Source organism: Neoarius graeffei, chromosome 12 (genome assembly GCF_027579695.1).
Source record: "Neoarius graeffei isolate fNeoGra1 chromosome 12, fNeoGra1.pri, whole genome shotgun sequence".
Taxonomy (NCBI): Eukaryota; Metazoa; Chordata; class Actinopteri; order Siluriformes; family Ariidae; genus Neoarius; species Neoarius graeffei.
Window position 1 is genome coordinate 50,961,979 of NC_083580.1, and position 16,120 is coordinate 50,978,098.

Here is a 16,120-nt window from a genome sequence, read left to right on the forward strand (position 1 = left end):
TATACTCTAAAGGCATTCGCTTACTGCTTGCATCTTCACGTGATTGGCTCAAGATTTTCTATGAAGCTTTGCTAAAGCATGCACCTGGCGTGTTCTGGTATGTGCAGGCGGATGTGTAGTTATGGAGAACTCAGACACCCTGCTTATCACCACCAAGGCCACAGAAAGGCAATTACAACATGGGAAAACATCTTTCTCAGTACACTAGGCCACTTGAGCTCAACACACAGGAACACAGAGAATAGGAATGTTCATCCACTAAATTTCCCTCACAGAATAACACATAATTTCCCCACACCGCAAATAGCCACACATCACTAAAACACTCAAACTCGGGCAGCAGCACATTTATTATGATAATAACATCAACAATAACAGTACCTATCATCATAAAGGTTATTATTATTAGTGGCACTCGTGGTAGTCATAAAAAATATTTGAAATAGATAAGTGCAATTCAAGGTTTTTAGGAGGACAGGTACATGTTCTGTGTGTATTTCTAACAACTGTCATCACTACAAGCGTCATGTCACTAGTAAACAAGGTCAATCGTTAAACCAAAACACCTATGACAGAGGTGTCAAACTCAGGTCTGGAGGGCCACGTAACCCAACAGGGATTTGTGTTTACTTTTTCCTAACATTCCAAATTCAGCCCATGAAAGTCTTGGGAATTAGTTGAGGAGTGGAATCTGGTGTGTTAAATGAGTCTGAAAATTAAACTCTGTAGTGCTGAAGTTCTCTGGGACTCGAGTTTGACACCTCTGACCTATGACATCAAGTGCGCAGGCATTAAGGATGCCACTGTGAGGGAACTGTCCCACTGACTCGTAACTGGCAATAACACCTTAGTTGCCAGTAATTAGAAATATTTGTCGATGTAATTTAGTTTTTTCACTTACTTTAGGCTAATGTTCCAAAAAAATGCAACCTGTTCAATAACAATGACAGCATTCGGTCTTCCTGGCTATCTAGAGCATGAGCAATAATAATGAGATGTAGTAATTTAATGTTCTTCTCTTGAAATGGGCACCGAAATGCATAGCCTTCATTTGTACTGATATGGACCTTAATAATATGACGAGCGCCAGCCTTTAGGAATTCTTACCCATTGCTTTTCTTCTGAAAAATCCAAAGAGTTTCAGTTGTCTCTCTATCTGAGTGCTGTACAAGGTGCAAGCAGCCCAGCCAGCCACGCCTCATCACAGGTAGTTTCGGGGATTCTTTGTTAATTTAATTACCGGCAAACCAGAACTGTTTGAAAAAATATTCTTCCCAACCCTGCAAACTATCCCAGTCCCCAGCATCACCACACACAGTCCCAAAATATTTATCAGAGGTTGTAATAGGACCGGTATTGACAGGTTCGCTAGCTAACTAACGTTAGCTTAGCTAATATTAGCAGTCTTACCTGTAAATGTTTCTTCAGATTGGAAGTCGAGTCCTTGGACGATGACAGGTGTTTCACAGCTGGAAGGCACAATTTGCATTGCACGGTGTTGTTGTTCCACTTTTGTTCCACAAATTTAAAATAATGGCGAAATTTCCACCCGGTGAACTTGTTTTTTTTGATAGACGCCATTCCAAGTGTCAAGTTTTACATACTGACAGACATGAAGTGTCGTAGTGCGCGCGCATGTGTGTATGACAGTATGTTATTTTCCCTCCATCTCCAGTTTTAAATGAAAAAATAAAATAGCATGAAAATTGTAATCCTGCTAAATAATCCCCATTTTCACTAAATGTACCTGTAATCTGAGTATGTCATTTTTTTCTGTAACTGTAATGGAATACAGTTACCTTTTTTTGTATCCTTATTATGTAACGCCGTTACATGTATTCCGTTACTCCCCAAGCCTGGATATAACCACATAGGCTCAGGAGTACTTGGGTAAACCTTTGTGAAGCAGTACAATACAGAGTTACATCCACAAATGCATGTAAAACTTTACTGTGCAAAAAGATAGGCGCTTATTAACTGTGTGCTGAAGCCCTGCTGACTTCTCTGGGCTTAGAGGCATCAGGGATGGACCATCACACAATCAAAACTTGTATCGTGGTCAGACAAATCAGTATTCCAGGTCTTTTGTTTAAGAAATGGATGTTGTGTGCTCTGGAACAAAGATGAAAAGGATCATCCAGACTGTTACTAGCAACCAGTCCAAAAGCCAGGATCTGTCATGGTATGGAGTTGTGTCAGTGCCCTTGGCAAAGATAACTTGACAGCATTTATGCAGAAATGTACAGTGAGATTTTGGAGCAACAGTTGTTGCCTTCAAGATGACATCTTTTCCAGGGATGCCCATGCATATTTCAACAAGACAATGCAAAACCACATTCTGCACACATTACAAAGGCATAACTGTGGAAGAAGAGGGTGCCTGTCCCCTCTGTCTCCAACAGAGAATGTGTGGTGAAGTTTGAAAGGAAAACTATGACATTGATGACCCCGTACTGTTGTGCAACTTAATAATAATAATAATAATAATAATAATAATAATAATAATAATAAGTTAAATTTATATAGCGCCTTTCAAAAAACCCAAGGACGCTTTACAATTATAGACAAGGAAAGAAAAAATAAATAAATAAATAAATAAATAAATAATAAAAAATAAAAAGTAAAAAGTCCACCAAGTAGGGGTCAGGATGTAATTCCCGTGGTGTAGCAGCCACAGTCCCACCAAAAGGCGCACAAAAACAAGTCCCACATCTCCAGCACCGCCGCCGTGACGCCGTCAGCAACATCGCTCGAACACCATGCCGTGGATCCACACAGCGAGCAGAGAAGCTCCGCCACGCAGAGCGCTGATGTGTCCCAAACCGCCTGCACAGCCGCCGCGACGCCACCGAGCAACATCACTTGGAACATCACGCCAAGCATTAAAGCACAGAGCGCTGGACAACCACGATGTAAATTGAGCAACAGGCTCACTGCAGTCCACAGCTGGGAGTGCAGGCATTGCCCACAGCGAACCAAGGCCTGGAGGGAACTGACGCCCCAAACTGGGTCCGGAGCTACACCACCACCGGCGGACAAAAACACTCAAACACCAAACTACACAAACACACAGAAAGGAAAAAAATAGAAAAAGAAATAAAATAAGAGCTCCGGTGAGAAGCGGCAGCCAGAACGCGCACGACGTACTCTCAACCGGAAATGGAAACAAAGCAAACTTAAGACCTGTCAGCAGGAAGAATTCGACAAAATAACATCTGAAACACTTAATCACTTGGTGTCTTCAATCCTTAAACATCTTAAGTGTTGTGAGAAGGAATGGCAACATTATAAAGCGGTAAATGCTTTCCTGTCCCAACTTTCTTTGAAATGTGTTTATTTTGAGAAAACAATAAAATGCATGAGGTAAAACATCAAGTAATGTGCTGTTGTATTGTTTTGAGGGCAATACAAATCAAAGATTATTTACATATCATTCTTTCAGTTTTAATTTCAATTTCAACATACCATCCCAACTTTTTCTGATTTGGGATTGTAGTAACAGTTGATTTACAGTGAGCTGTATGGAGGATGCTCAACATAAATGAGTTAAAAATGCGATATGAGATATTATCCAGCCATTATCTGTAGCCGTTTATCCTGTACAGGGTTGCAGGCAAGCTGGAGCCCATCCCAGCTGAGTATGACTGAGAGGCGGGGTACACCCTGGACAAGTTGCCAGGTCATCGCAGGACTAACATATAGAGACAAACACCCACATCCACGGTCAATTTAGAGCCACCATTTAGCCTATCCTGCATGTCTTAATGCAATTAAATCCAAAATAAATTCAAACTTGTGCACTCAATTCTTGTTTTTTAAAGTCATTAAAGACGTATGCTGTATAATTATTCCACCCTGGAAAAAGAACAGTTCAAAGAAATCATTAACAGCCCAAAATTACCATGACATTCATGCCCATGATGAGTGTATGTAAACTTCTGACCACAACTGTATAAGCGCTGTATATTCTTTTGCCACACAATATTAATGTCAACATAAATTTGTGTCTGGACAACACAAATTTATGTTGACATTAATATTGTGTGGCAAAAGAAAACAAAAAAAAACTATTTTATCCCTATATGTGACTAATATGTCAAAGGCTGGCTATGGTATGGTAGGCTGGCTGGTTCTGCGTACACTACATGTAGCATTAAAGTGTATGTAATGCCTCTAAACCCCACTTTTTTCCTTGTACAAAGCAACAATCATTATGCTGATAGACCATGTGTTTTCAAACCATAGCTGATCCAAAAGGCCATAAATTGATGGAAAATCAATAAGATTAGGGGGCGGCACGGTGGTGTAGTGGTTAGCGCTGTCGCCTCACAGCAAGAAGGTCCAGGTTCGAGCCCCGTGGCTGGCGAGGGCCTTTCTGTGTGGAGTTTGCATGTTCTCCACGTGTCTGCGTGGGTTTCCTCCGGGTGCTCTGGTTTCCCCCACAGTCCAAAGACATGCAGGTTAGGTTAACTGGTGACTCTAAATTGACCGTAGGTGTGAATGTGAGTGTGAATGGTTGTCTGTGTCTATGTGTCAGCCCTGTGATGACCTGGCGATTTGTCCAGGGTGTACCCCGCCTTTCGCCCTTAGTCAGCTGGGATAGGCTCCAGCTTGCCTGCGACCCTGTAAAACAGGATAAAGCGGCTAGAGATAATGAGATGAGATGAATAAGATTAGGCGATTTTCACAGAATCTGCCAAGACCGAACTGGAAGATCCTGAAGGGGTGCGTGACGTCACGTGTAACAATCCAGGTATCAATTTCGTTCATGTGCACAGCAGTGGTTAGACCAGTCTTGATATGGAATCGTGTTTTGGAGAGAATTCTGATAGTGATTGGGATCCTTACATGCCGGCTGAAGGGGCAGATGGTTATCAAGGATATTCCGGAGTAAATGGTTATCTTTTCAAGCTCCCAAGAAGAGAAACTGCCAGTTCACTCAGATCACGACAGTCTTCCTCTGTAGCATGTGTAAGATAGATAGATAGATAGATAGAGAGAGAGATGTGCAGAACACGGTGGTTACCTTTCATCATGTTTTCCTGAAAAAAAAAATTCTGAATGGAATAGAAAAATCTGAATATTTCAAGCATGTCATTTTTTATATGTTAGGAATTTAATTCTGGTCTAATTCCATTTATTGCAGTAGGATTCCAAATACTCTATAAACATTCCATTCTGTTATGAATCAGAAAAAAATATATAAATCACAGCACTTTTATTTTTTTAAAGTACTTCTTCTACTTCAACAATGTTACACAAAGATCGATACATAACAGGGGTAAATGTCACTTAATTCCACAGGGTGTCGATAACGGTGGACACCGGTGAAAGTGATCACTATTATTGACACCTCACGTGACTTCTCAAATGCGTGTTTAGATACAAAATGGCGACTGTCGGATGAAAGAGTAAGAAACAAAATAGGTTTCAACAAGGATATCATGAAATATCGGTGAATTTGATAAGTAAAAACATGTCCATGATCTTTCCACCATGCTCACCTGTGATAATAATGTCTGGGTTTTTCTCAAATTGCTGATCGTGCTAAAAAAATTCCATCTCAGGTAATGAGTTGTGTCATCAGACGACAAGATCAAAGGGTGAGGGGGGGTCTTCTGGTTGATTAATTAACCAATAATAACTGTTGTAACTGAAACTCACCTTTGTAAAATAGTTTTTTTTTGGTAAATGTGAAAAGGTATCGATAATTATGGACTGTCTAAGTGTAGCCGCCGCTGTATTCATTTCTTACTTTTTTTGAGGGTGAAAATATCCGGGGTGATAGCCCCGAGTGATAGGGCCTAATGACGCCATATAAGTGTACATTTTTAAATGTGCACGTTAAATGGATTCACACATTAATGCAAAAATAATCAGATCTTTTAACTGTTTTAATTGTATTTGATTGTATTTGAAGGTAATTTGTTGTTATAGAGGGCTGAAACTTTGGTGTGTGAAGATGTTATTTAGGTTTTATTAATGCTTTATGCCATTTATCAGAAACATAGAAATATTTGTTGTGAAGGATATTTTGATTACTTTGTGTATATAAATGTTTTTAAACTAACGTTTTGTGTATTTGTATGTGAACAGTAGAAGATGCGGGGACAGAAACCTGATGTGGAACAGCTGCTGAGACAGTCTCAGACCGAGCTGCTGTGGATCCGAAGACAGCTGTCAATCATTGCAGCTCGGAACGCCAGTCATGCTCGGGCCAGAGACAAGGTAAGTCTGTGCAAGTCACACTTTCTTTTTGTTGTTTCTCAGTTTCGTATGGTTTAACCTCTCAAATATAAAATGTACTCATACTGACTTGCTGGTGGGGTTTCTGATGCTGTATGGTATACTTTTATCCATAATCAAAGACAAAAGGACAGTCACTGAGAGAAACACACAAGCATAAGACTCACTTATGGGGTGTGACCTAAATTTGAACGTGGAGCTGTATATTAGAAGTGATCTGAATTGTATTATAGTTCCAGTTTGATTTGTATATTTATTTTTAATACAGTCTTGTTTTACGAGACTTGATGTGAAAATGGTGTTATTGATATTTGACATTTTTATGGTTTAGTCATGCTAAACTGGAAGCTATAACCTTCAATTACTTGATATTAGCCTTGTAACTTGGTGGTGGGACATTATGTACATTTAATGTTCAGCTGAACTATTCCTCTAAACTGCTACAAAAACGAGGTGTTCTGAAAGATGGCAATAAATAAAATTGGTCAGTCGATCAACTGATTATTTACTGGGCTTGTAAATTTAGTGGGGGGAAAAATCCACTAGAACATGAGGTCATGATTTTATCACTTGATGCATCAGAAGTCAAGCACAAGGTGGTGCCAGTGTACTCAGTAACATGCAGTTTGCAGTCAGAAACCACCACTTAATAGAGTGTGACGATGAGAAATAAGTAATGATGCCGTCCAATGAAAGACCTTGTGTTCTAAGAGGTACAGCAGGTATGGTTGCAGTGTGCCATCCAATCACAAGTCAACTCTGTGAGTATTGTATCAGGTCTCCACAGAGAATTAACATGGCAGTTTAAACTGATGTGTTTGCTGTGTGTGTGTGTGTGTGTGTGTGTGTGTGTGTGTGTGTGTGTGTGTGTGTGTGTGTGTGTGGATTGAGGGTGGGGGCACTATCATGGTTGCCAGGCAACAGAAAGAAGACGACTATAGATGAGACGGTCCCTGTAGAATCTGCTCCTTTTCAGCATTAAAAAGACTCTAATGGCCTCAGTTCCTGCTGCTGTATCTCAGTAATCCCTCTTAATGTCACTCAGGTCTCTGATGTGACATGAGATAAACACCAGCAGCTCTAACGTCCATTTCCTTCATCATCTCTTTAAGTTCTCATTAACTTGGCAAAAAGCAGGCCATGTGATGTGACCTTGTAGGTCAGGAGATAAACGCAGAGTAAATTAGCGAAAGGAGAAAATAGGCACAGGGTGAAAGAAAAGAAAGGACAAATGTCGAATATGCAAATTATGTCATTTTGTTCCAGACTATTAGAGTGGATGTGTATTGAAAGTTTAAATTTCACTTGAGCAGACCAAATTAACCCATTTAAGAGCTTTGTTAAATGATAAACTGTTTAATATATTTTTAGTGTGCAAAAAGAACGTCTACACCTTTACCCTTAATAAAAATGTCAGGATCTGTGAATATGCAAATTAAATATTTAAATACGCCCTCTTGTCCTCCTGCCATACATGTCATCACTAACATTAGCTAAAACCCAACTAGCTGATTAGCACACTTATGGTAAACTAGCCAACATTAGTCACAGCTGGAGATGAGTGGTCAGTATCTGAGGGCAATAAAAACACAGTAAACAGTAAGAATCACAGCACAGTACATTTTAGATATAGTTCTTTTAAAAATCGATATTTTAACTAACTTCTCAATGTCCCTTGTTGAAACCGTGAACATGTGCCAACATTTTGCACTGTTCATCTGCTGCATTGACCAGTGCAGGAGAGAAAAGGAAACAAACTGTATTTTAATCACGATCTAGTTATTATCAGGCTATCATTAAAATGAACTGTGAAGTGTTAGAGTCGACACGTCATTGTTGGCGTATTTAATCTTTTAATTTTTTTGTGAAATATTTTTTGGCCTTTTTCTATTTTGGCTGAAAGTGTGATACAACTGACAGTGGTTCTCCCCCCCCAAAAAAAAAAAAAAAAAAAAAAAAAAAAACTTCAGGTAGGTTCCATAACAAATAAATAAATAGTTAACATTGTCGAATGTTAGTTATAGCAAGCATACACTCATAGTGTCATGTATTTGGGTGATGGACAAATGCAAGTGCTGAAAGAGTTTTGTAAATGTCTGGAAATCAGGGAAACCCATTATTTCATTGAAAATAGTACAAAGACAACATATCAAATGTTGAAACTGAGACATTTTATTGTTTTTTGAAAAATATATGCTCATTTTGAATTTGATGTCAGCAACACATTTCAGAAAAGTTAGGACGGGGCAACAAAAGACTAAAAACATTGTGTAATGCTAAACCACCCCCCAAAAAACTTTGGTTAATTGGCAACAGGTCAGTAACATGACTGGGTATAAAAAAAAGCATCCCAGAGAGGCGGAGTCTCTCAGAAGTAAAGATAGGGAGGGGTTCACCGCTCTGTGAAAGACTGCATGGGCAAACAGTGCAATAATTTAAGAATAACGTTCCTCAATGTCAAATTGCAAAACATTTGGGGATCACATCAGCTATGATACATATTATTAAAAGATTAAACAAATCTGGAGAAATCTCTGTATGCAAGAGACAAGGCTGAAAACTGACATTGGATGCCTGTGATCTTCAGGACCTCAGGCGACACTGCATTAAAAGCAGACACGTATCTGTCGTGGAAATCACTGTATGGGCTCAGGAACACTTCAAAATCTCTTTGAATGATAACTCACACTAATTACTGCAGTGTTAAAGGAACAGTCCACCGTACTTCCATAATGAAATATGCTCTTATCTGAATTGAGACAAGCTGCTCCGTACCTCTCCGAGCTTTGCGCGACCTCCCAGTCAGTCAGACGCAGTCAGACGTGCTGTCACTCCTGTTAGCAATGTAGCTAGGCTCAGCATGGCCAATGGTATTTTTTGGGGCTGTAGTTAGATGCGACCAAACTTTTCCGCGTTTTTCCTGTTTACATAGGTTTATATGACCAGTGATATGAAACAAGTTCAGTTACACAAATTGAAACGTAGCGATTTTCTATGCTATGGAAAGTCCGCACTATAATGACAGGCGTACTAACACCTTCTGCGCGCTTCGACAGTGCATTGATATCTGAGCTCCGTATCAATGCGCTGCCGAAGCGCGCAGAAGGTGTTACCCTGCATTCATGTGCTCTGGGAAGATGATATTTTCCAGTTGGGAAGTGGTATTTACCAGTGTGTTGTGTTCACATGCTTTTGTTGTGGTTGACAAATTAAAGATGGTGGACCAGATTCAAGTTAGCAATAGTTAGTTAGCTATCGTTAGCAATAGCGTCTGCTCTGGATAGGTAAAAACAAACCATAACAACGCATTTTTAAAGGAAACGGATTTCTAATGTATTATATTACACTTGTTAATGACGCAACATTGCATAGACACCAAAAACTACCCACTAGTACTAGTAAAAAAAAACTTTAGTAGCGTACAATGCTTAGCATTCAAGTGTCTTGTACCGCTCGCCGCCATGTTGAAAAGGTTAAAGTTCATCTCATCTCGGCAACTCGTGTATCAAAATTTTCTACGAGTTGCCCAGTGGAAAATACCACAAGAGGGGGCGTTCATGTGTGTTTTCCATGTCGGCGTTTGGTATTTACCATAATTCCCATAGCACATGAATGCAGCATTAGTATGCCTGTCATTATAGTGCGGACTTTCCATAGCATAGAAAATCGCTACGTTTCAATTTGTGTAACTGAACTTGTTTCATATCACTGGTCATATAAACCTATGTAAACAGGAAAAACACGGAAGAGTTTGGTCGCATCTAACTACAGCCCCAAAAAATACCATTGGCCATGCTGAGCCTAGCTACATTGCTAACAGGAGTGACAGCGCGTCTGACTGCGTCTGACTGACTGGGAGGTCGCGCAAAGCTCGGAGAGGTACGGAGCAGCTCGTCTCAATTCAGATAAGAGCATATTTCATTATGGAAGTACGGTGGACTGTTCCTTTAAAATGGGTTGCTCCAACACAAAATATATAAAGGGTTGCAAGTCTGCAAACCAATCAAAATATTTTAACAACCAAAGTTATTTTGTGCATTAGTAAAGTTAGCTAGCTTAGCACCAACACTCTGTGGTTAATAGTTTACTGGTTCCACCATGTCCTGTAAAATATGACATAACAATCTGCTCCAGTGAGGGGGTGGAGGGAAAGCAGGTTGGAAATCTCACTTTCAAAGTGTAGAGTAGGTAAACTTTTGTTTAATCAACTGACTAGCACTGGTAATCCCTACATTGTTTCATAATCAACCTGCACTGTAGATATTTTTAAACCATCATGTATTTGTTTGCGTTTGGTTGTAGCTGATTTGCAAGTCAGTCCAATGGAGCCGTTTCATATGGAATCAGTATTTAGTGATACGTGAGAGGGTTTAAGAATGGTGAGACAGTGATAGACTGGTGATATGGTTATAGACAGCTGCCAAGATAATGCAAAATGGCTGTCCCAGTGTAACACTGCAGAGAAAGGGAGAACCCAATGAGACAGTAAAAGACTGATGTGGCTTGTATGGCTGCCAATGGAACTGGCTCACTGGTATTTTTTTTTTTAGATTTTTTTTGGGCTTTTTGCACCTTTATTGGATAGGACAGTGTAGAGACAGGAAACGAGCGGGAGAGAGAGACGGGGAGGGATTGGGAAATCACCCCGGGCCGGAATCGAACCCGGGTCCCCGGATTTATGGTATGGCGTCTTATCCACCTGAGCCACGACGCCCCCAGTTCACTGGTATTTACTGATGATATGACTGCTGATAGAAGTATCAGGATCAATTCTGAAGTGTTGTCATGAAAGGGAAGGTTGAGGCAGGATACAAGTGCAGGTAAAGAGTGTTTATTAAAAACAGCACAAACAAATCAAAAAACAGCATTCAGAAACATGACCAAAAACAGGCACAGTTCAAGTGATCCACAAACCAAATGTCAGAGGCTAAACAGGGTCAGAACCAGGAAGCAGAAACTGCATTAAAAAAAACCCAGACAGACGAAATGTACAATAAGGCTTGGTATAACACTGGGGCACTCATAACACAGGTATAATAATTTGCAAACTGAGAATCCTTAAATACCGAGTATGCAATGAGCCGGCATGTGAAATAGCTGTTTGTAATTAAAAGGCATGTGCATGGACCCACAGTGCATCCTGGAAACTGAAGTTGGGCCATGCAGTAAAATACAGCGAACAAGGAAGTAGTCGCTTGGCTGTGGTAGGCGCGCAACCCAGTACTCAGAATGAGGGAGAGTTCATGACAAGTGTGCAGCGCTGTAGTTTCTGCTCAGATTCAGTCAAATGCTGTAAAACTCATTGGATAGCGCTTCCCAATACAAATAGTTAATGACCCAAAATATACTACAAAAACAGCCCAAGAGCTTCTTAATGCAAAGAAATGGAATGTTCTTAAATGGCTGTCAGTCAACCCAGTTGAGCATGTTTTTCACTTACTGATGACAGAACTGAAGACAGAAAGGCCTAAAACAAGCAGCAACTAAAGGTGGCTGCAGTAAAGGCCTGGCAAAGCATTTCAAGGCAGGAGATTGAGCATTTGGTGATGTACATGGGTTCCAGACTTATTGATTTATTGTTCCAAATTAGTGATTACAAAGAATGCATTATTTATTTATAATTATCTTATATATTTGTCCAGTTACTTTTGAACCCATGAAAATGGAGGAACTATGTAAAAATGGCTGTAATTCCTAAATGGTTCATGCAATATTTTTGTTAAACCCCTTAAATTAAGACTGATAAGCTATACTTCAATCACATCTTGAATGCTTCATTTCAAATCCATGATGGTGGTGCACAGAGGGAAAATTACAAAAATTGCGTCACTATCCAAATAATTATGGACTGTATATGAAATACTATGAAATACAAAACCATTTGGAACATGTATAGAATTATGTGGTAAACAAAAAAGTGTTAAAAAACAAAAACAAAATGTATTTCATATTATAGATTCTTCAAAGTAGCCAGCGTTTACCTTGATGACGCTTTGCACACTATTGGCATTATCTTAACCAGCTTCATGAGGTAGTCACCTGGAATGCTTTTCAATTAACAGGTGCCTCGTCAAAAGTTAATTAGTGCAGTTTCCTGCCTTCCTGCATTTGAGATCAAACCATGAATAGTAAATAGCCCTATTCCACAACTGTAGCAATGCATATTATGTCAAGAACCGCTCAATTAAGCAAACAGAAACGATAGTCCATTGATAATAAAGAGAAATGACTGTCCAAATGACAGTGTCCTCCATGATTATCACCCTTTGTAAAGATCAGTAATAAGGGTTAGAATAATCCACCTTTTGGTGAAGTAGCTTTGGATTTTGGTGAGAAAAATCCAACCTTTAATTTAAATGAATTTATTCAGAGAAAACCAAATTCCTCATCAAGAAATAATTGTTTTCAACAAAATCACATGTGCTACCATTATTAGAACCCCTGCAAATTATAGTGAACACAACATAACTGAAAAATTTTTCCCATTTAAATTGTACATTTTTGAGTTAAGTGGAGTGTTTAGGAACTTTCAAGCTGGAATCCATGACTTCCTGATTAACTGGAATACAAATATGAGGTGACGCACAGGCCAAATTCCCTTAGTCATCCATCAACATGGGAGAGATAAGAGAACACACAAACCAAATGAGGGAGAAGTGTGTTGACAATCATAAGTCAGGGAATGGTTATTTAACAAAAAAAAAAAAAACTAGAAAAGCACTTGGAGAGCGCAGACCTCCGCCAAGAATCCTTTAAAAAAATCTGGGATCCAGAAGGTGATCCGGATCACCGGCAAAATTTAATGGATTGTTACTTGTGCCCAGTCACACCTCTGGAAAAAAATTCAGAGCAATCTGTTCATTACTTTTTCCATAATGTTGCTAACAGACAAACCAACCAACAAACAAACCAACGCTACTGAAAACATAACCTCCTTGGCAGAGGTAACAACAACAAAAAAAGCCCATTTCTACTGTTAGGGCAATAATAAAAAAAATTGGACGCCGACTGGAATGGTTACAAACTGGCCTGTTTATACCGGTAGGCCCCATGTACAGTGAAAAGGATGGTCAGAGAGGCCAACAAACAAACCAAGGAACCATTAAAACTGTTAATAGAGCAGCTGTTGGCAAGAAATTTCCTTCTGGGATGAATAAAGTGCAATCTATCGTATCTTATCTTATGGTGAGGAACTGACAAGTTGGTGAAAGACTGCCAAGAAAGACAACCTGACTATGTGCTGTCTGCTTAAAAAACCTCTAAATGGAATGAAAAACCATGAACATGCCGGGGTTTCAGTTTATTTTAGACCACTTGCAAAATCACTTCTTATGAATGATAAACCAGGCCTGAAAACTTTCACCTAACATCTCGTCTCATCTCATTATCTCTAGCCGCTTTATCCTGTTCTACAGGGTCGCAGGCAAGCTGGAGCCTATCCCAGCTGACTACGGGCGAAAGGCGGGGTACACCCTGGACAAGTCGCCAGGTCATCACAGGGCTGACACATAGACACAGACAACCATTCACACTCACATTCACACCTACGGTCAATTTAGAGTCACCAGTTAACCTAACCTGCATGTCTTTGGACTGTGGGGGAAACCGGAGCACCCGGAGGAAACCCACGCGGACACGGGGAGAACATGCAAACTCCGCACAGAAAGGCCCTCGCCGGCCACGGGGCTCGAACCCGGACCTTCTTGCTGTGAGGCGACAGCGCTAACCACTACACCACCGTGCCGCCTTCACCTAACATTAGCTCACTTAATTATGCTTTAACCAGCTTGCAAACTGAGCTAATGTTGGCTAGTCAGCTAGTCAACTTAACCAACATTGGCTAGCAAACTTACTGTATATTGTGTGAAACAGAAAATGTAACTCAGAGTTTACTTATTTTACAGAAATATGAAATGTATGTACTTTATCTGAAAAAATTAAGTAAATTCTTCATTAAATAAGAATTTATTATTGTTTCCCTCCATTTTTTTGTTATTCAAAATTAATTAGTTAAAAAAGACAAAAGCATATTGAAACAATCTTGCCAATCTTTTTATCTTTGATTTTTGTAACATTAAGTACCAGAAATGCTGCTCATGCCAGGATTATATACTGCTTCTACATCAGTACCAGTACAGTGTGTGAAGACAAGAATAGGGATGGCAGGAGGTGTGAGTGTGAGCATGCGCACACTAATATCTTAGTGTGTGTGTGCACGGCTGGAGAGAGTGAGAGAAAGCGTGAGTAATTCCATGCTTTGGTTCCCCGAGAACCTGGTGGTGCTCTCACAGCAGTAGTCTGGACACACACACACACACACACACACACACACCGTAGACATGTCGTCATTGCCACGGTGTCGCAACGCTTGCAGCTGATAATAATGGTGTGAGAGGGTTGAAGAAGAAGAAGGGAAGCTACAGCCTTGGAGGTACTGTACAACACACGCGCACACACGCTGTTAAAATGTGGGGGTGGTGAGCATGTGCTTGAATGTGCATGACGGGCTAGTTAGCTGTTGCACTGCTAGTGTGTGTGTGTGTTTATGAGAGAGAGAGAGAGAGATGCTGAGCTGTTAACGATGATACGCCTGCCCCTCCTTGGCCTCTGGCACACACACACACATGCATCTCACTATCCTTGTGAGGACCATCCATTGACATAATTATAAATGTAGTTAATTTATGCTGTGTTTGCACCTAAACCTAACCCTAACCTTTACCTATTTAATGAAAAGGAAACTTTTTGGCTCCTTTATTTTTGTGAAACAACAACAACAACAATTTCCTAGTCAGGACCATCCAAATATCCTGAGAAAGTCGAAATTGTCAGATTTTACTATCCTTGTGGGGACATTAAGACTTAAGTTGTATATCAAAACATATGTGTGTGCATGCGCGCGCGCACACACACACACACACACCCTCCTGGAGCTGTGTGTGTGTGTATGTGGGTCTGGGTGGGATTCAGCAGTGGGGGTGTAGTCATCATTGGACTTGAGGGTTAATTTTTCTCAAATGCCTTGTTACTCATAATCTAAAAATATTACAAAAGGGATAATCATAATTAAGAGGGTAAAAACAGAGTTATGCCCAACAGTTATGGTAACAAGTAGCTGATTAGATTTCAAACTCTAATTTTCTATCCTTTTTTTCTTGTTCGTTATTTTTGGGGGTGAACATTACACAGTTCTCTCCTGCTCTCATCATTAGGAGACTGGTCCCCACCCATCCACCTCCTCCACCCAGATGGACACCTATGATAACAGCTTCTGCTAAAGCTGTCAGTTGAATTTGAACACGCTCTATTTGTGACTGGTTTTAATTATTACCCAGCTGTTTATAAAATGTTTCAAACATTTCCATATAACAAATGCATTAAAAAGCTGCACAGGAGCACAGTGCTGCAGATGGTAGTGTTGTCATCTCACAGGTCAAAGGGTCCCTGGTTCGATCCTGAGCTCGGGATTACTGTCTGTGTGAAGTTGCTACTATACATCTATGCCACGTGTCCACCTGGGGTTCCTCAGGGTTCTCCAGTTTCCTCCATCTCCTAGAAACATACATCAAACAGGGCCATCGAGTGTGACCTATATGTTGCATGTGCTATGAAAAAAATTGGTCTGTGTGATGAGTGAATTTCCCAGAGTAGCACCTGTACGATACAGTTTTACTTGTGTGTGAAAGACAGAGCTGCTTGTTTGTGTGAGGTGAGGGTTTGTGTACTTCTATGTGTGAGGTGAATCAATTTCGCATCACTATTCTACTTGGTAGTTGAAGTTTATTGTCTGATTAAAAATCATGCCCCCATTTGTGTAGAGTCCATACATCCGACACCAAATCCCACAATTACTAATGAACATTCCCTGTTTCCT

The 16,120-nt window shown here is 40.1% G+C and overlaps 1 protein-coding gene across 1 annotated transcript in view; it reads left to right on the forward strand.

Annotated features, from left to right (window-relative positions):
• The first annotated feature begins 6,102 nt into the window (after positions 1-6,102).
• Positions 6,103-16,120, forward strand: part of rimbp2a (RIMS binding protein 2a) — a 210,510-nt gene continuing 200,492 nt past the window's right edge. The window contains exon 1 of the mRNA XM_060935983.1: positions 6,103-6,228. Within this exon, the coding sequence (XP_060791966.1) occupies positions 6,103-6,228 (126 nt within the window). The remainder of the gene's footprint in view (positions 6,229-16,120) is intronic.